General features: G+C 42.0%; 1 protein-coding gene across 1 annotated transcript; it reads right to left on the bottom strand.

Moving 5' to 3' along the window:
• Positions 1-681: 681 nt before the first annotated feature.
• stk17b (serine/threonine kinase 17b (apoptosis-inducing)) lies at positions 682-21,091 on the bottom strand. The gene is made up of 7 exons (XM_029667996.2): positions 20,428-21,091; positions 5,614-5,826; positions 4,533-4,671; positions 4,137-4,263; positions 3,959-4,007; positions 3,627-3,806; positions 682-3,474 (listed from the first exon to the last, which is right to left on the bottom strand). The coding sequence occupies exons 1-7, from the start codon at positions 20,544-20,546 to the stop codon at positions 3,225-3,227; spliced, it is 1,077 nt and encodes a 358-aa protein (XP_029523856.1). The 5' UTR covers positions 20,547-21,091; the 3' UTR covers positions 682-3,224.
• Positions 21,092-21,434: the final 343 nt, after the last annotated feature.

Genomic DNA, 21,434 nt, shown 5'->3' with positions numbered 1-21,434 from the left:
AGGTGGCATACTATGTCACGTTGAACGTCATTGAGCTCTTCAGTAAGGCCATTATACTGCCAATGTTTGTCGATGTTACACACCTGTCAGCAACATGTGGCTGAAATAGCCAAATCCACTAATTTGAAGGTGTCCACATACTTTATAATCAATGTTGTAATTGATAAGTTAACATACGGTCATTAAACACCTGTACAAGCTAAGTCCTTACAACTTGTGCATCCACAATGGATAAGTTTTAAGTGGAGCTTAGAGGGGAAGTTCAGGATTTTACAACTTGATGTTAGATGGTTCCTCATCCTGAAAGTCAATGGGAGTGATATGGGCATGTGTGTCAATGTCATTGCCAAATCAACTGCAATCAACTCCTTATTTGTTTTGATATTACTTTAAGATGATTTAGCTTTTTTCTATATATATATAAAATTAAAAAAACATGGGACACATGGCCATCAGCGCTAGGAGGCAATGTTTCCTCTCATCAGTAGATGGCAGTAGAAGCACAATGCCCCAGATGATGGCATGCCTTAGTTCTGTTGTTCATGGCCGCCGGTAGTTTCTCTGTTTAAAGACCATTCTCTGCAGATGTTGTCCACAAATGTTTCTTGTGGTCTTTGCACCTGAGAGGGAACTCACTGAGATAAGACAAAATGTAGAAAAAAAAGGTAGACAGACTCCATCCACCATGTAGGTTTTCTATCATCTTTAATGAGCATTCTTGTTTGCTGATGACACCTAAATATTAGATTGATGTTGATCAGAAGACACAAATGTGGATTTGAAATGATCCATTCTAAAAACAAATGGAATATATCTACAAATCTATCAAATGTGAAATAAACATCGGTCTGAAGGTTATTGCTTGTGCTTCTAACTGGTATGAGTTTGACTCAGATGTTTCCTTCAGTATTACCCTGGTAAAGTGGGAGAAGATCTCACCACAGGAATGTGAAGAGTGCAAACTGGTCACCTTTGTCCCCAGAGAACACACAGGTCACTTGACTAGTATATGTATGTAAAAGTAAATTCAGACAGCCATACAAAATGAAATCAGCAGTGGAGCTCTTACAAATATAATCAAGTTGTACAAGTCCACTTTGTGCCGATTGGTGTCAGCAGTGCCTCAAACGTCTGGTTTTCATTTAAGTGTCTGTCTTTGAACGGAGGACAGTACTGACTACTGAACCACTCACTAATGACGTATTGGTGTTCCAGTTCTCCTTTAGGATGACAGCATACAATGAGAGCATGGCCGTGACTGGAGACAGCCCTCTCGAAGACAAAGGCTATTGTGTGTGCCAGGGCAGTGACATCTCTGGGAAACCTTGAGGACCACAACAAACAAGGATATGTAGTCTTTGCACCTCCTTGAACAAAGTGGCATGTTCAGCTGAGGTCTGCTGGCAGTTAGGGTTCACAAAAATTCTTCATAAATTCACAAATGGATGGGGAACGCATGCTCAACAAAAGAGCACTTTCATTTTCTACATGGAAGTGCTCTGCTGGTAAAACTGTACAAATATCTCAGTCGAAACCTTTACATACATCACTTCCGTAATCAATGTTTTCTCGTCCTCTGTAACCATCTCAATGTCATACCCTATCCTCATAACCATCTTTTCTCTTTTAAATCCATCTCTAATCACTTTTCCAAACCTTTCATGCAAATCCCACATTCACCACCAAAGCATATTTCAATTTCATGTCACCTTACCAAAACAGCTTTTTGTTAAGCGGTGCCATCAATACTATCCCATACAACCCGTATCCTCTTAATAAACCCATCTGGACCCAGTTAAATAAAGCACACACATATGTACATCTAAATATAAACAAAACACCATCCCATTATATAAATATATTGAGAATCAGATTAGAATGTAAAACGTATTTAAAGAGCAAATATAAAGAGGCACACGGTAGTTACGACCAAAGTGAACGGTAATTTGCCCTGAGATGAGGAAATGGAATGAACAGAGGAGTAAGACTGAATAAACTCACCTTCATACACAGATAATCTGTTATGATTCCCAAATCTACCCGACTCCCATTAAACTTTAGGCTTCCTAGCCATAAAAAAAACCACAGTAGCTTTTTAATACCAATTAAAGGAATGCAGATTAAATTACTTCAGGAAATACATTGTGTTCAAGTTACACAAAAATAACATGTAATGCAAAACAATTTTTTCCAGTTGAGTAAGCAAATTAAATACCCAGATGATAAATAGTTAAATGCTTCAGTCACAGTTCCCCTAAGCAAATGACTCAAGAGGAACTGAAAACATTTGAAGAAAGACATTTGAGTAAGCATGGGTGTGGTGTTTACTGTCCATGAGTCACCTTTTTACAGAACCCTCTTAAATCTCTATTACTGTAGAATTGTAAATCAGAGGAAGAGTTGGGGTTAACAGTCAATGTTATAGACAGACACCAGTGTGACTTGTTGGCTTACTAATTATGCAGGCCAGGGCTTGGTACTGTGCATAGACAACCTGTCTAAGATGACATCATACTGTGCTTTGAGATGTGGCGTGCTGGAGAGCAAGATAAGGGAATGTCACAATGTCACAGAATATAATGTGTGCAAGCCATGGCCTGAAGCTTGTTGACAGTAGGGAGGTAATGTACAGCTTGGGTCAGGCAAACAATGACAGTGTGAGGACGTACTTTACTTTCACTTCCTCAAATAGTCTGATTTAGCCCATATCTGCACAGTTCAGTGTTCTGTCGAATGATTTTAGCACAAAATACAAAGAACACTGACGACCACTTACTGGCCTGGCAAAAATGGTCAAGTAATAATTTGTTGACTATTTAAATGTCTCCTTTAAAAGTTACTTGTGGCAAAACAGTATTGCATAGATTTCCCTTGAGCTATATCTCTGGCCTCATTCTTTAAATTCAGGGACAAAATATACCTGACAAAACAAAGACACTAGAAATGACCAAATCAGCTCACAATAAAATAGAATACTAATCTTAAATCAATGCATTATTTAGAAACACAAACTACACAGAAACAGTGACGAATTGACGTTAGATCACAAAGGAAGCTAGCCATCTTTGGTTTGGCTGGACGCTCTTGGATACTGGCGAGCAGTAGAACAGAACAGAAGTGCTCTTGGGTAGGTGACACATGCCGGCAGGTTCCTTGCTGCATAAAACCAATAAAAGCTAAATAGGAGCTTGTGGGAGGGGTGCGCTTGCGTCGCTCTTTCCACCTCAGAAGTCCCCGTCTCCACCGTTGGTGGTGGCAGGTGTCTCCTCCTCAAAGCGAAACCTCTTGGCCTGGGTGTGGGGTGAGTCCAAGGTGAAGTTCTCCTTGTCCTCTGGGTCCTCGGCTGGGGCAGCCCACTTGGTACCGCTGCTCCTCTCACGGGGGGTTCGTGGCAGGACAGGCTCGATACTTGGGTATTGATGCTGCTGCCACAGCCAGGGGTGGGTCATGCAGTCGGCTGCACTGGGCCGGTCCCTGTGTGGAGAGGGTGAAGACGGACAAAGGTCAAAACCAATTATTAGAAATGAAAAGCACAAAAGCATTTGCTCCAATGCTTCCTGTCAGTAGCAGTGATTTAACCATTAGAATTCCCTGAACCTTTACTGGCTGGTTATAGTCCCACTTACTCTGGAGTTTTGACCAGCAGCTTGCGGATGAAGTCGACAGCGAGCTCCGACACCCTGGAGAAGGCCTCTTGACTATAGTCCACGTTAACCTGGGACACGTTCAGGTACGTCTCCTGCTTGTCATCCCCTGCAAATGGAGACTCACCCGTCACCAGCATGTAGGCAATCACTCCCACACTCCTGAAGAACACATAACACACACCCAGAATACAGTTAGTACAAATGTGTCAGAGGGTGCACACGTGTTGACCTGCAAACATACATACTTCACACAAGTGCCTTAGGCAGGCACGGACATAAATCCAGTCATTGTGTTAATATTGATGACTCACCAAAGGTCAGTTGCCGTTGTAATAGGCTCATAGTTCAGGATCTCTGGAGCTAAGGTGAGAAAAGGGAGAACGAGAGAGGCCATATGATTACATCACAACATTGTTATTGTAGAATGTCAGACTTAATTGCAGCTGGTTGAAGGAACGTTGGAGGCATGTTACATGGACGTTGCCTTACCCACGTACTCGGGCGTGCCCAAGATCTCTCGGAGCTCTCCAACCATGCCCAGTTTGCGTGCCAGGCCAAAGTCCACAATCTTTATGTCCCCCAGCGGTGCCAGGCTGGTTAGAAGGATGTTCTGGGGCTGAAAGAAAGAGGGAGGGATTGGGTGAGTAGTCCAAAAGGGTAACAAAGTTGTGCAGTCATAATACAGCTGTCATAATACAGCTGTATACAGCAGGTCCAGTCATTCACAATCCTTCCTGCATGAGATGGTGTTTGCAGCGAAGATATGCAAGTGGTGATGTAAAGATGAATAAGAGAGCAAATAGGGTTGAGAGGTGTATTTACATATGTTTGTATGTGCGCAGTGCACTTCTGCTTATATATATTAAGAGGTGTGGAGGGATAGACCTTGAGGTCCAGGTGCACCACGCTGGTCTGGTGGAGGAGGTGGACGCCCTCCAGCGTCTGTCTGATCAGCCGTGTGATTTGGCCCTCTGGGAGCAGCTCATCACAGTCACAGTGGTCAAAGATCTCACCCCCCGCCGCACTGTCACACAGAGAGAGAGAGTGTCACAGTGTCTAACACAAACTATCATAAAACCTTGTTGCATGATTGCATCCATAAAACCTAGGTGGTTGAGACTCAGCTGAGTGTATAAGCTTGTTTCATATAATTTCAGGTCAGGCAACAGATAATTGGGTATTTCCAATGGAATAGCCTTCCCCTTTCAGTTCTAAAGGCACTTTGCTTTCAGGGCAGGATTAGAAAGGCTTTTCTCAAAACTCAATGAAACAAACAGGGAGGGTGGAAACATGTCTATTGACTCTCAGAATACACAAGAGTGGTAAGGGTGGGGTTTCCCTTTATCTACTTCCCCAGTGTCAGATGAACTTGTAGATATCATTTTTATGTCTGTCTCCGGTATTAAGAAATATAGAGGTAGATTTGCGAGCCAATGCTAACTAACGTTAGCGCATGACTGGAAGTCTATGGGTATCTGTTAGACTTCCAGTCCTTGCGCTATCGCGCTAATTAGCAACTTTCTTCAAACTGCACGCAGAGAAATAATAGTATCAACGAGTTCATTGAACTCTAGGGAAGTAGATAACGGGCCTCATTGGCAAAATCCATAAGTGTCCCTTTAAGCACAGAATGTGGATCTGCATTCTTCATTCTACTTTCTGTTTTGCTGGATGCAGTGTAAAGGAGTACAGATTCCAATGAAGTTCAAGGCATAATCACACATACTGTCTCAGATATGAGAAACTTTCTTAAATAGCCTCTGTACAGTACAAAGATAGGTTTACATTTAAAAAAAAATTGAAACATACATAAGTAGCGGATTTGAAAGATGGGTTAAGGACTTAACAGATGTAATGGAGGAAGCTGATGGCAGTATGGGGTGGATGTGTGAACAACAAACCTTTAAAATTGCTACTGATTGCACTCAATGCTATCAGTTCAATCTAAAAGTTGGCCATAACTCACTATTCCAGCAGCAGGATGATGTCGTGGTCTGTCTCATAGGCAGCGTGCAGGTTAACCACGCGAGGGTTGTTGCGGGCCGCCTCCAGCACACCCATCTCGTGCACCACCTCGGCCCGGCAGTCTCGGCCTCGCCGCCGCTTCCGAAGGAACTTGGCGGCAAACACCTTCCCTGTGGACCTCTCCACGCACCGCTTCACCACCGCAAATTTCCCCCTGGCACAGAGGACGAAGGGAGGGCAGAGTCATTCATCACACACTATCTGGGTCATTTTAGTCTACGCTGAAGGAGACAACTTAATTACAATATGACATCAGTTAATATTTACATTTAGACAAACATTACATTTCACTTTGGATAAATGTGTCTGTATATATTGTTATTTATCCAGAGTGACTTATAGTCAGTGCATTCAACTACAGTAGGACAACCACGGTGCACTGCCAACCAAACTGTACTGTGCCGGCTTTGATCTTTTTTTTCTCACATTGTCTTGTCAAGCACCGTTACAGCAACTAGGCGGATGCATAACCCAGCCAGCTCAGCAAGCCTATAGCTTGGCTTAGTAGTGTGAAAAGGGTTCAAATGAGGCCACTCCATACCCACACCCTACTATAACAAGTCGCTCTGGATAAGAGCGTCTGCTAAATGACTTAAATGTAAATGTTGTGGTAATCAGGGTCTAAAATGAACACCTGCCACATACAGATAGACATCTTACCCGCCAATGCCAAAATCAATTTCACCTGCCACCTTAGCATTTGCAGTGAAATAACTAGCTGTTTTCAAAGTATTTGTTTCATAGTTGTTCAATTAATTGCTCAAATAGTCGAATCCTATATAGACCATCGCACCTTGCGTTGCAACACTGCCTGGCTGGGGGATGTGCGCACATGAAGAGCTAAGTGAAAGATTCATTTTTAGAAGTGCTGAGCACAGGCATAAAAGTTAGTCTAATTTACTTGAAACGAAAGTCTACTGAAGTGAGACATTGCCCTTGTGTTTCTTGGCTCTTTACATTGTTTTGTTCACAAATTAGGTTGTTTTTCAATGTTTGCGTTTCAACTGCTAGGGAAAAGACAATGCTACAGTACTAGCCAGACTCAATCTCACAGGCACAAACATAACTCGAGTTGCTCTACTTAATCTCCTGTGCGTAAAGGGGCAGGTGAAAATGGTCTCATAGTTTGGTTAAAAGACTATGGTCATAAAAAATGAAATTAAAAAATATACCACATTACTTATTACTAGTAATACATGTATCGTTTTAGAAACATTACAAAGCATGCTCATCTGCCCTTTTGGTGTTTTGCTGTAATTACTGCAGAAAAAAAATATTTGAGCTGGTAAGAGAAATCTGAGTGGCTGGTAGATTTTTCAGCTACTTTGTCTTGATGTAGAGGTTGTTGTCGTCGCTGCTGACCTCCCAATAAGCCAGGCCTGGGAAATTCCAGTCCTCTGGGCCTGATTGGCATCACACTTTTCCCCCATCCCTAGCAAACACACCTAATTTAAACTACCGTAATTGCTGGACTATTAAGCGCACCTGAATATAAATATAACTGAATTATTAAAAAAATATGTATTTTGTACATAAATACGCCGCACATGTCTATAAGCCGCAGGTGCCTACCGGTACATTGAAACAAATGAACTTGGTCACCATCTTCCTCCTCCTGTGCACTGAAACCACTGAAGTCATCTCCTTCGGTGTCGGAGATGAATAGCCTCAGAATTGCTTCATCCGATGTTGGATCGTTTTCATTGTCGCTCTCGTCACTTTCATCCGGAGGCAAATACCCCGCTGAGCTCATGCTGCCCCTTCAACACGCAGCAGTCCAGCCTTTCGAAACCTGTTGATGATAGTGGATTTTTTGACAATGATCCACGCTGTCAGGACCCACTGGCAGACTTGACCATAAGTTGCTCTTCGCATGCAGCCCGTTTTAGTGAAGGATTTCTCCCCACTTGTCATCCAAGATTCCACTGAACAAGGAGCGCCACCTTAAATGCACGATTTACACTGATGTCGAGTGGCTGCAAATACTTTGGGCCATCTGCTTTTCTTCCCTCTGAAAGCATTTGTTGTCTTTTTGCACTGAGTCAGTTCCTCACGCTGCTGTTTCCAACGTCTTATCATCGACTCATTAAGGCCAAGCTCCCGTGCAGCAGCTCTCTTTCCTTTTCCAACAGCCAGATCGATCGCCTTCAACTTGAAAGCTGCATCATATGCATTTCTCCGTGTCTTTGCCATGATGAGGGTGACAAAATTACTACCGTAATCAGAATGATGGGAAGTTTGAGCGCGCTCGATTTTAAGTCACATTATGTGACGGTGCTCAGTTTTTTGGCGGCATGAATCTTGTGAAAGCGGGAAAAATCCATAAATTAGCTGCATCATTGTATAAACCGCGAGGTTCAAAGCGTGGGAATAAAGTAGCGGCTTATAGTCCAGCAATTACGGTAAATGCATTGTTAACTGAAGATCATGATTAGGTGATTATTGGAGGCAGGTGTGTTAGCTGGGGCAAAAGAGTGACCCCAATCAGGCCCCTGAGGACTGGAGATGCCCAGGCCTGCTATAGGCTGTCTCATCGTTGTCGGTGATCAGGCCTACTACTGTTGTGTCACCAGCAAACGTCATGATGGTGTTGGAGTCGTGCCTTAGCTTAGGGATGAGCTTTGTGGGCACTATGGTATTGAACGCTGAGCTGTAGTCAATGAATAGCATTCTCATTCAGGTGTTCCTTTTGTCCAGGTGGGAAAGGGCAGTGTGGAGTGCAATAGAGATCGCATCATCTGTGGATCTGTTGGGGCAGTACGTGAATTGGAGTGGGTCTAGGGTTTCCAGGATGATGGTATTGGTGAGACATAACCAGCCTTTCAAAGCAAGTCATGGCTACCAACATGAGTGCTACGGGGCTGTAGTCATTTAGGCATGTTACGTTCGCTTTCTTGGGCACAGGGACTATCGTGGTCTCCTTTAAACATGTAGGTATTACAGACTCAGTCAGGGAGAGATTGAAAATGTCAGTGAAGTCACTTGCCAAATGGTCCGCGCATGCTTTAACCTCTTCGAGATAGGGGGCGCTCTTTTAATTTTTGGATAAAAAACGTTCCCGTTTTAAACAAGATATTTTGTCACGAAAAGATGCTCGACTATGCATGGAATTGATAGCTTTGGAAAGACAAAACTCTGACGTTTCCAAAACTGCAAAGATATTATCTGTGAGTGCCCCAGAACTAATGCTACAGGCGAAACCAAGATGAAGTTTCATACTGGAAATGCCCCAGATTCTGAAGGCGCTGTGTTCCAATGTCTCTTTATATGACTGTCAATGCGCCAGGAATGAGCCTGCCCTTTGTGTCGTTTCTCCAAGGTGTCTGCAGCATTGTGACGTGTTTGTAGGCATATCATTGGAAGATTGACCATAAGAGACTACATTTACCAGGTGTCCGCCCGGTGTCCTGTGTCGAAATTATTGCGTAATCTGTAGGTCCATGCGCGTTCCATTTCTTCAGAAGAGAAAGTCAACTGCCACGAAGATTACAGTGTTGTTAACAAAAGGCTAAGCTTGAGAGCAAATATATTTATTTCATTTCATTTGCGATTTTCATGAATAGTTAACGTTGTGTTATGCTAATGAGTTTGCGGATAGATTTACACAATCCTGGATACAGGTTTTTTTTGTAGCTAAACGTGACGCAGAAAACGGAGCGATTTGTCCTAAACAAATAATCTTTCAGGAAAAACTGAACATTTGCTATCTGAGTCTCCTCATTGAAAACATCCGAAGTTCTTCAAAGGTAAATGATTTTATTTGAATGCTTTTCTGTTTGTGAAAATGTTGCCTGCTGAATGCTAACGCTAAATGCTACGCTAAATGCTACGCTAGCTATCAATACTGTTACACAAATGCTTGCTTTGCAATGGTTGAGAAGCATATTTTGAAAATCTGAGATGACAGTGTTGTTAACAAAAGGCTAAGCTTGAGAGCAAATAGATTAATTTCATTTCATTTGCGATTTTCATGAATAGTTAACGTTGCGTTATGGTAATGAGTTTGAGGCTGTAGTCACCATACCGGATCCGGGATGGCTCGACGCAAGAAGTTAAGTACACATCCTGGTAATCGGTCTGGCCCCGCAGCCTAGTGAATGTTGAACTGTTTGAAGATCTTATTCACATTGGCTACGGCGAGCGTGATCAGTCGTCTGGGACAACTGGTGCTCTCATATGCATGCTTCAGGGTTGCTTGCCTCGAAACCAGCATAAAAAAACATTTAGCCCATCTGGAATGCTCGTGTCACTGGGCAGCTAGTGGCTGGGTTTCCCTTTGTATTCCGTAATTCGATTTTAAGCCCTGCCACATCCGACGAGCGTCAGAGCAGTTCTAGTAGGATTCAATCTTAGTCCTGTATTGATGCTTTGCCTGTTTGATGGTTCGTCTAGCTCTAGCCTGTAGCTCGGGACGTGGTCATCAACGCACTTATTGATGAAGCCAGTGACTGATGTGGTATACTCCTCAATGCCATCGGATGAATTCCAGAACATATTCCAGTCTGTGCTAGCAAAACAGACCTGTAGCATAGCATCTACATCTGACATCTTCTGTATTAAGCGAGTCACTGGTACTTCCTGCTTCAGTTTTTGCTTGCAAGTAGGAATCAGGAGGATAGACTTATGGTCAGATTTGCCAAATGGAGGGCGAGGGAGAGATTGTATACATCTCTGTGTGTGGAGTAAAGGTGGTCTAGAGTTTTTTTTCACTCTGGTTGCACATGTGACATTCTGGTCAAACAGATTTAAGTTTGACTGCATTAAAGTCCCCGACCACTAGGAGCGCCGTTTATGGATGAGCATTTTCTTGTTTGCTTATGGCATTAAACAGCTCATTGAGTGAGATCTTAGTATCAGCATCGGTATGTAGTGATAAATAGACAGCTACGAAAAATATAGATGAAAACTATCCTGGTAGACAGGGTGGTCTACAGCTTATCATGAGGTACTCTACTTCAGGTGAGCAATACCTAGAGACTTCCTTAATATTAAATATCGTGCAGCAGCTGTTATTGACAAATAGACACACATCCCATCACCCATCTTACCAGACGCAGAATTTCTGTCCCGCCGACTATTATTATTATATATTATATTATATTATTATATTATATTATCCATGTCGTCATTCAGCCACGACTCAGTGAAACATAATATATTATTGGTAGGACAGTCTCGAACGGAGCTCATCCATTGGCACATTGGCCAATAGAACAAAATGGTTGAGGCGGGTTACCCACTTGCTGAAAAAATTCTCACAAGGCACTCCGATCGCCACCATGTGTACCTTTTCTTCAATCGAATGATAGGGATTTTGGCTTGGTCTTGCAGAAATATCCTTCACGTCGGACTCATTATAGAAAAAAACATCATCCAGTTCGAGGTGAGTAATAGCTGTTCTGATACCCAGAAGCTCTTTTTGGTCATTAGACTGTAGCAGCAACATTAGGTACAGTACCAGTCCAACGTTTGGACACACCTACTTATTCAAAGGTTTCTTTAAGTTAATCTTTCATTTTAAATGGAGAAAAGCACTGTCTACTGATAGAATGGCTGTTTGTGAATTCTCATCCACATGAAGTGCAACTAAAGCACAAAATGAAGGTTGATACCGAGCAGAAATTACAAGAGGCATTTTAGATCTGTTTTCTTCTGTGTCAAAAACACAGAATTCTGCATTAAATTAGCAAGTAAAAATTACTGCTTGCGTTATCTAAGCAAGTGGCTGAATTAATAAGGTGACAGGGAATCATATAGTGTTCGCTTTCTGCAGTGTTTGAAAATGAGTTCTTGTACAGCTGCCACTGCTTGATTTCCTTGCGTTTTTATCCTCTCTGTTCTCGGCCTGTCTGCTCCTCTCCACTCTTCTCTGAGCAAAACGGGTACACATGCTGCTCCAGAGCCAGTACTATTCTTCCTTCACACAAGCATGTGTCAAAATTTTGTTCATTCGCACAATGTCTCTCGTTCACATTTGCTTGTATATGTCCAAACTAACCAAAAATGATATCCGGTAGCTAATACTGATATGTATAACTGCCTGTCATTGCAATTAGTTTATTTTCATTTGTGCTCACTAGCATATTTAGCTAGCAGCCTTTATGGAAATTCTCTATTCATTTTGTTAGCATTCTGGTAATAGATGCCCAATGGGCTTTGTGTTTTTTGGGCACCCCCTTGTGTACTAAAATGGTAATACCGTAAATCCCAGGATGAGAGAAGGACGGTATAACGATATGAAAATCTGCATACTGCCCAAACCTAGTTTGTACTGTAAATTAACATTGAATTGACAATTTCGCAATCTAGGGAAAACTCAAATTGCCACCCTGTACACACACAAACAGGAAGACAGTTTTAGTCTATTTCCTCTTTCTCTGTGGCTGAGCTCAAGTCTAGTTTCCAAACGTCCTTGCTTCCTTCGTCCTGCATTGCACTAGTAAGATGAGACACCAGGGATGGGATTTACCCTAGGCCATTCATTTACGCTCACGGCGGACTACAATACTTCTACTTACAGCTATTATGTCACTCACATCTAAGTTGCCTGTAATTAAATAATGATACATAAATTCCTCTTTCTCCAAATGCTGGATTTTAACCCACAGCAGCCAATCCACCAGTCATTCTGATCCTAACTCCAACCCACCGATGTCCACAGATTAACCCATCTTTCCCAGTATAATGCAATTTAGCCATTTTCTTTTGCAATACATTCCTACATTTTACTATAGGACTCATAGAAGAGTCCTGAACCTACCTATTTGTACTATTTCTACAAATATACCCTAAAAATAAATACTTTACCCAAGAGTATAATGATATTTCCAATTGACCCATTGTGGTTTTTCAGAACCCCTAACAATACAGTTTGCAGGTCCATCTGAATCCTGATATAACAACCATTCCTAGACTTGACTTCAAAAGCGAGCCACCGACAGACAGTACCATAAAATGTTCTATTGATTCTGTTTCCTCGTGGCAGTCTGCACAAGGCTGACTGTTCAATGTCCCATATATTGAGCACTCTTTTTGTATGAAGTATTTTATATAATAGCTTAAATGGAAAAGAACAGATTGATTGTGTGAATTGTTTCACATGTCAGTTCAGACCCGATGCCAAGGTATTGGGACATCAAAAACCTTATACGGTATTGCTGTCAAATATTTTTACTGATTTATACTAATCATTGAGCCATTAGATTTTTCAATGGGTGGCAGATAAAATTGGAATAGGCATTTACTTAGACTAATTATTTTATTTATTTTGTGGCAAAGCCGTGATGAATTAACATAGGTGTGCAGTTTTGTCACACAACGCCACCAATGCCTCAAGTTGAGGGATCGTGCAATTGGCATGCTGACTGCAGGAATGTCCACCAGAGCTGTTCCCAGAGAATTGAATGTTAAATTATCCATCATAAGGCGCCTCCAATGTCGATTTAGAGAATTTGGCAGTACGTCTAACCGGCCTCACAACCGCAGACCACGTGTAACCACACCAGCCCAGGACCTCCACATCCAGCTTCTTCACCCGAGGGATCAACCCGAGACAAGCCACCCAGACAGCTGATGAAACTGAGGAGTACTTGTCTCTGTAATAAAACCCTTTTGTGAGAAAAAAATGTATTCTAATTGGCTGGGCCTGGCTGCTCCCCTGCCCAGTCATGTGAAATCCATAGATTAGGGCCTAATTTATTTAATTCAATTGACCGCTTTTCTTATAACCTCAGTAAAATTGTTGAAATGGTTGCATTTATATTTTTGTTCAGTATATTCGATCAAATTTGCAAGATCGCTGAACTTTTCAAGGGATATGAACACCAAGCATATCGACTTCACCATCTGCCCATTTAAAATCGGGAGACCACATGACAATTTAAAGTTGATCTTTTAGAGGCCAATCTGTAATATACACTTAACATAGTCAGGTTTTAGTCCAGAGAAACTCGAGAAATTAGCCAAGTCCTCAATGAGGCCCTTCAAGGTTTAACTCGAGAGAAAACTTGAAGCATCGGCGTACATTGATACTTGTCTCTAAACCCTTAATTTTTTGCCCCTTGATGTTATCATTAGATCTGATTTTTAAAGCAAACAATTGAATGGCCATAATAGGTATGGTGACATAGGCAACCTTGTTTTATACCTCTTGACAATTCAAAGTTCCCAGAAATAGTTCCTTGTATGGCAGCTCTAGCAGGGCAGAGATTGTACAAACTGACTTGTTGGAAAGGTGGCATCTTATTGTGTCACGTTGAAAGTCACTGAGCTCTTCAGTATGGGCCCTTCTACTACTTATGTTTGTCTATGGAGATTGCATGATGGTGTGCTCGATTTTATACACCTGTCAGCAACGGGTGTGGCCGCAATAGCCGAATCCACATAATTTTGGCCATGTAGTGTAGCCTATAGGCTGGGGAGCATTTATTTTTTTTGTCCAGCAATCATGTCCTATTCCCTCGTCAGTTCATTACTTAAACAAATGGATTATGGCTATAGCCTACCAATTAATGGGTTGTCATTAAGCTGCATAGCCAATAGTCATTAAAGTGTTATTGTCTTTTCAATTAGGCCTGTAAGTGAAGGGATTTACAACACATACCCTTCTTTTGTATCTGATGTGGTGGGGTGTCAATGTCCATCTTTCACCTCATTTCAGTAGGCTTAGTCGAGTATCCCATCTGTCGTACATAGTCTGTTAAAAAGCTGTCCTAATCTATACAGTTCATTCATTGCTATTTCTACCATTCTATATCCAGGAACCCAATTTATTTGGCTGATTTCAGTGTGATGTCTCTTCCCTGCCATTTGACCCATAGTTGTGTGGGGTTCACCAGAGAAAACAGGACTCATTTTCCCCATAGCCTTTTCTTTATAGCTTTTTCATGTAGAGGGCTCTGCTCATGTCGGCGTTGATATAGAATCCGATGGCCCCATACATCAAAAGGTCTGACTCCTGACTTTTTGGCTTTGATGGCCAGTCAGAACTTTAACTTTGTTCCTATAGTTAAGGAACTTGGCGATGATGCCCCTTGGTTTACTGATCGTGTCCCCTCTCGGGTCACCTGTTGGATGTGCTCGTTCGTTATGGGAGCCTGTGTAAAGTTCCCCTGGCCGAGTAGTTGTGGTATTACCTTTTCCAGGAATTCTTCCATTCCCGTTATTCCACAGCATTCAGGGAAACCTAAGAAAATGAAGATTTGAACAGCGACTGAAGTCCTCCATCCCATTGAATCTTTCAGTAAGCCACATAACGTATTTTTGTTCAGTCACGATTTTCTGGAGATTCTCATGGGCATTTGATATAATAGGTCTAAGCTAGAGTGTTGGACTAGTAACCGAAAGGTTGCAAGATCGAATCCCCGAGCTGACAAGGTAAAAATCTGTTGTTCTGACCCTGAACGAGGCAGTTAACCCACTGTTCCTAGGCCGTCATTGAAAATAAGAATTTCTTAACTGACTTGCCTAGATAAATAAGGGTTAAAAAAAATTGGCCTAGTAACAAACAACCTGGTGACTTGACAGTAGGTCTAAGCTAATTTGATTGGCACAGGAAGAAAGGAAAAGGGTCTGCTACTCATGAGATGTGCTTCAAATGTAGGATTCAAATATTCAACTGTATAAAAATAAAAAAATCTTTGTGGCTCCTTACATGCATGTACAATGTATTCGAAAAGTATTCAAACCCCTCAACTTTTTCCACTTTGTTACGTTAGCCTAATTGATTAATTGACAATACCCCATAGTGACAAAGCATAAACAGTTATCATTTTAGCAAATGTATTAAAAATCAAAACTGAAATATCACGTTTACATAAGCATTCAGACCCTTTACTCAATATCTTCTTGAAGCACCTTTGGCAGCAATTACAGCCAAGAGTCTTCTTGAGTATGACACTACAAGCTTGGCACACCTGTATTTGGGGAGTATCTCCCATTCTACTCTGCAGATGCTCTCAAGCGCTGTCAGGTTGGATGTGGAGCGTCACAGCACAGCTATTTTCAGAGATTTTAGATCAGGTTCAAGTCCGGGCTCTGGCTGGGCCACTCAAGGACATTCAGAGACTTGTCTTGAAGCCACTCATGTGTTGTCTTGGCTGTGTGCTTAGGGTCGTTGTCCTGTTGGAAGGTGAACCTTCACCCCAGTCTGAGGTCCTGAGCGCTCTGGAGAAGGTTTTCATCAAGGATCTCTCTGTACTTTGCCCCGTTCATCTTTCCGCTTGATCCGGACTTGTCTCCCAGTCCCTGCTGCTGAAAAACATCCCCACAGCATGATGCTGCAACCAACATGCTTCACCGTAGGGATGGTGCTAAGTTTCCTCCAGACGTGAAGCTTGGCATTCAGGCCAAAGAGTTCAATCTTGGTTTCATCAGACCAGAGAATATTGTTTCTCATGGTCAGAGAGTCCTTTAGGTGCCATTTGGCAAACTCCAAGAGGGCGGTCATGTGCCTTTTACTGAGGAGTTGCTTCAGTCTGGCCTCTCTACCATAAAGGCCCGATTGGTGGAGTGCTAGTTGTCCTACTGGAAGGTTCTCCCATCCACATAGGAACTCTGGCGCTCTGTCAGAGTGACCATCACCTCCCTGACCAAGGCCCTTCTCCCCCAATTGCTCAGTTTGGCCAGGCGGCCAAGCTCTAGGAAGTCTTAGTTGTTCCGACATTTCTTTCATTTAAGAATGGAGGCCATTCTGTTCTTGGGGACCTTCAAGCGGGTGGGCGAACAGGGTGCTAGGCTACTCAGTAAAGTGATACTTCGCCTGGTATCATATTATTAAATTATTAAATGTTGGTATCGTGACAACACTAATTTAGTTAGAAAAGTAAAAACAAATAAACAGTTCTACAACTGTTCAACAAAGTGCCTGCACTGCCACAAAAACATTTTTATTATAATGCATTGAGTATACCAAACATTAGGAACACCTTACTAATATAAAGTTGCAGCCCCCTCCCCCCTTTTCCCAAAGAACAGCCAATTGAGGCTTGGTTGGGCATGGACTCTGCAAGTTCTCGTAAGCGTTCAACAAGGATGCTGGCCCATGTTGACTCCAATGCAGCCCACAGTTGTCCTTTAGGTGGTGGACCATTCTTGATACACACAGGAAACTGTTGAGCATGAAAAACCCAGCAGCGTTGCAGTTCTTGACACAGACCGGTGTGCCTGGCACCTACTACCATTTAAACCCCGTTTAAAGGCACTGAAATAGTTTGTCTTTCCCATTCACCCATTGAATGGCACATACACAATCCATGTTTTAATCATCTCAAGGGTTGAAAATCCTTATTTTAACATGTCTCCTCCCCTTCATCTCTACACTGATTGAAGTGGATTTAACAAGTGACATCAATAAGGGATCATAGCTTTTACCTGAATTCACCTGGTCAATCTGTCATGGAAGGTGTAGAGAAGTTCAGATCTCTATGCTGATATTTGTTTACAAGGAGTACATGATGTATTCCTAAATACACTACTAAATAATACTACTGTACTATCGATTTTAACTGTAGATGTTCAGCATGGCCTTGCTTAAGTTTACTTACTGAACATTATTCTCCAATGTAAGCAACTAACCCAATACATTTTATTCAGCAAACATTTTCAAGATCGTAGTCAGTAAATCGTAGTCAGCAAATGCTCAATGGATATACTGTAGTCGATACAGTCTGTGAGTACATGTGAGAAAAGGGAATTTATTTTACAAGACTATCTGGTAGTCAAGTCTGCACTCCCAGTAGACACCCAGACAGCTCTCATAAATCTCAACAGTCAAGGATTTATATGAAGTAAAGTTTTATTCCGCCAACATTCTGAAAAGTACAGGATCAGTGATACGGCTACGTTTTATGAATAATACATTTTAGTATTAGTTTAATCACAAAATATACATGTGACTCACCAAATATTCATCATCCTTTTGGATTATAAACACAGCATATCAGTTCTGAGTCAGTGCTTTAAGTCATGGTTTAGGTATTGCAAAGGATTATTGCCAATCAAACTAGTTAAATATGACTTAAAGGCCATGTTTCATTTTCAAATCCCTGAAACAAGGAGTAGTGCATATATGTATGAATTATCCGGCATTGTAAATTGGAGATATAATTGATGATATACTTCTGGGCTGCACGCGCACCATTAAATATGAAATAGAACGTTGTTCAGGCTTGATGTAGATTCAGGTGAATACTTTTGGAACGCTGAGCCATTGACTGCAGCAGATGGCAGTGTGAGAGTAGATTTCTTTTGAAAAGGAAGCACTAGACTACAGTCATATCGTTTTGAACCTAGGAGACCTATAGACGGGAATAGGTAGGGAGTCGGACTAGGTTGGCTAAAGTAATGTCTGTAATGTCTGCAGAACTGCTCTGGCCCCCCAATGGTGGAACAAACTCCCTCACGACGCCAGGACAGCGGAGTCAATCACCACCTTCCGGAGACACCTGAAACCCCACCTCTTTAAGGAATACCTAGGATAGGATAAAGTAATCCCTCTCACCCCCCTTAAAAGATTTAGATGCACTACTGTTCCACTGGATGTCATAAGGTGAATGCACCAATTTGTAAGTCGCTCTGGATAAGAGCGTCTGCTAAATGACTTAAATGTAAATGTAAATGTAAATAGAAATGTAGAAGCATACAAATAAATCAAAGAGAACAATTAAAGTATTTCAGTTTTACTGATAAGGAACGGCTCAAAGTTCATGAATAAAAATGTTTTTGGAGTGATCCATGGTCAATCAAGCACAATGTACCCTTAAAAATGTCAGCTGCCAATTTAAGGGACGGCCGTTACCACGGTAACTGGGCACTGTCTTGTCTGTGAAGAAAAACATCTTTGATAGCATCTTAGCAGCAGACAGCTGCAGCAAATTCAAACTACCTAGGTTGTGAACAAAACGATATAACTGGCCAAGAAACACAAAAGTAGTCATACTTTAGTAGCCTTTCTTGTCAATTCGACCATCTTCATGTGGGCTTTGGATTGAATGTTTTCATATCCAAATGCTCAGTGTGACCACCCGCCAACGTGGCTGGGTGAAATAGGCATTCTTACCCACCAATGACAAAATCTACCTGCATTTGGCGGGTGTTCACTGGAAGACAAAGGAGGCCACCTGTACTAATTACCTATCTAGCATGCTTTGAACACCCGTGTGTAACAGAAGAAAGCTGCCAGAAATGTGTCGTAACTGAAAAATACTGTTGGCTGCAACTGTGATGAAGCCGGCTAAAACAGTGTACAGTAAGTGTATATTTTGCATTTGTGAAATATTTTGGTGTGTTATGAAAGTAAAGGGCTTTATGCTTCTAGAACTATATCGCAACTAATAATCAATTCATGTTTTGATGGAGTATTTGGCTGTTTTGTCTTCCAGAGCCAGTCTACCTCTGAAAATAACATAAGGTCTTTGGAACATAAGGAGTAACGGTCGGACCGCCTTCACTCCTTAAGAGTACATTCTTGGGCTAGGGTGTACCTAGTAATGGTTCCTATATGGTAGGCAACACATGTTCGGTTTGGGACAGGCACACATACAGCGCTTATGACAGCGCTCTTTGTGAGGATAGCCTAATCTTTGTGACCTATCTACTTACAAAAGGACTGAGGTCATCCTGTTTGAATATGGAACATGTAAAGTTCGGATTTTCCTGAAATTTGACAACAGAAATTATATTGGGAGAAAATCCTTAACCCACAAATCTGTTTGTAGATAGGCCTACTACAATTGCATTTACAGTGTGATAAGCATCAAGGTTCCACATTTAAAAAAGTACACAGCTGCACCATTGAGAGCATCTTGACTGGCTGCATCACTGCTTGCTGCATCACTGCTTGGTACATCAACTTCTTGGCATCACTGGGGCCGAGCTCCCTGCCATCCATGACCTCTATACCAGGCGGTGTCAGAGGAAGGCCCAAAAATTATCAAAAGACTCCGGCCACCCAAGTCATAGACTGTTCGGCAAGCAGTAGCGATGCGCCAAGTCTGGAACCAACAGGACCCTGAACAGCTTCTACCCTAAAGCCATAAGACTGCTAAATAGCTAACCAATGGTTTCCCAGACTATCTGCATTGCCCCTTTTTGCACTCATCTCTTTTGACTCATCACATAGGTTGCTGTTACTGTTCATGATCTATCCTGTTGCCTAGTCACTTTATACCTACTTACAGTATATTTTTACATTTAACTAGGCAAGTGAGTTAAGAACAAATTCTTATTTACAATGACGACCTACACCAGCCAAACCCGGACGACGCTGGGCCATTTTGCGCCGCCCTATGGGACTCCCAATCGCGGCCAGTTGTGATACAGCCTGAATATGAACCAGGGTGTCTGTAGCTTCAAGCCCTGAGATGCAGCAAAATATACACACACCTCAATTACCTCGTACCCCTGCACATGGACTTGGTACTGCTACCCCTTGTGTATTTATTCCTTCTTTTATTATTTTCATATAACACCCCCCCTCTCTATGCATTGTTGGGAAGGGCCCGGAAGTAAGCAGTTCACTGTTAATATACTACACCTGTTGTCTACGAAGCATGTAACAAATACAGTTAGATTTATAGTTGTTATAGCTAAATATGGTATCCAGCCTTGATAGGATGTGAGTAAGTATTAGCTCACTAACGTTAGCTCTCTAGGATGCAAAAGGCCAATGGAATGCATTGGAGTCATAACAAGAACTGAGAGAATGGGTTGATGGAATGAGAAAGTTTGAAAATGGGACATTGTAATATTGGCTCACCTGCCCAACTCGCCAGTGATGTCATAAACACTGTCCATCGGTTCCGTATTGATATGGGTTTGAATTTCTCCAAATAGCCCAGTCGGTCCATTGCGGCCGTCCATCCGCCTGCGAGACATCGTTGTTGTTAGCCGGACTACACTGTTGCAATAAATTAGCACCTGTCAAGCCAAATCAAGGCCGTAGACTATCTAGCCAGCTGGTAGCTAATGTGTTTAGCCAGTGCTAAACCAGGTATAGTAGTTAGCTGAAAGTTATTTAGTTAGCCAATGTTGTAACTATTAGCTGGATAGCTACATAGTAACGTTAACTAAGTTATTAGCTAGCTAGTTTGAGATGCTTTAGCTGTAGATAATAACTAGTTAGTAGTAGAACAGCTGGTTAGTTACTTGAAAGACAGGTCACGAAGAACAACGGCTACCGTTCGCTAGCTAGCTATCCATCTAAACAACCGTACTAGCTCCCTTTTACTTTTCTTTAATAGACAGCTAACTATACATCACGAATTGTCAGTTATCGGGTTGATTGACAAACAACTTAAACTTTCCCTATTGACTGTGTTCATTAATAAGCAAGTTTAGTGCCTAGCTAGCATCTGGATAAAATCCTTCCTCCCGTTGATGTGAGCAACACGTCTTCAAATTTAGATTGCGAACAATCTCGTTCCGACGGTTTTGACATTTTGTCGCCTCGTTCTGCGCAGGCGCGACGTCTCTAAGTCTTTTCAACTTCATCTCAATTTTCATAATACAATAAATATTTTAACCCATATGCATCAGTAGTAACTTAATTTATACTTCTAACTTGACTGGGTGTTCATTTAAATCATTTTTTTGGAAAGGTTGTCAAGGAGACGGCATCATCGACGTGAACCTGTGACCCCTGATGCCCTCTGGTGGTTATATTCAAAGTAAAAAACTTTAGGTTACGACCGTAACCCCGGTTCTCTATAGTATGAGTGAGGTATTTTACTTGTGGGCTATGCCCCCAGCATATTTGTCAGAAGC

This window comes from Oncorhynchus nerka, linkage group LG1 (genome assembly GCF_034236695.1).
Source record: "Oncorhynchus nerka isolate Pitt River linkage group LG1, Oner_Uvic_2.0, whole genome shotgun sequence".
Classification (NCBI taxonomy): Eukaryota; Metazoa; Chordata; class Actinopteri; order Salmoniformes; family Salmonidae; genus Oncorhynchus; species Oncorhynchus nerka.
The sequence above is the reverse complement of the archived record's forward strand: the minus strand, read 5'-3'. Positions and strand labels throughout refer to the sequence as shown.

What these genes read in the sequence shown, in the direction of transcription:
- stk17b (XM_029667996.2), bottom strand. Translation starts at nt 20,546, where the DNA reads ATGTCTCGCAGGCGGATGGACGGCCGCAATGGACCGACTGGGCTATTT. An exon ending in GGGCACGCCCGAGTACGTGG is followed by an intron (nt 4,008 to 4,136) that starts GTAAGGCAACGT and finishes TTCTCACCTTAG; the next exon opens with CTCCAGAGATCCTGAACTAT. An exon ending in CTGCTGGTCAAAACTCCAGA is followed by an intron (nt 3,475 to 3,626) that starts GTAAGTGGGACT and finishes CTCTCCACACAG; the next exon opens with GGACCGGCCCAGTGCAGCCG.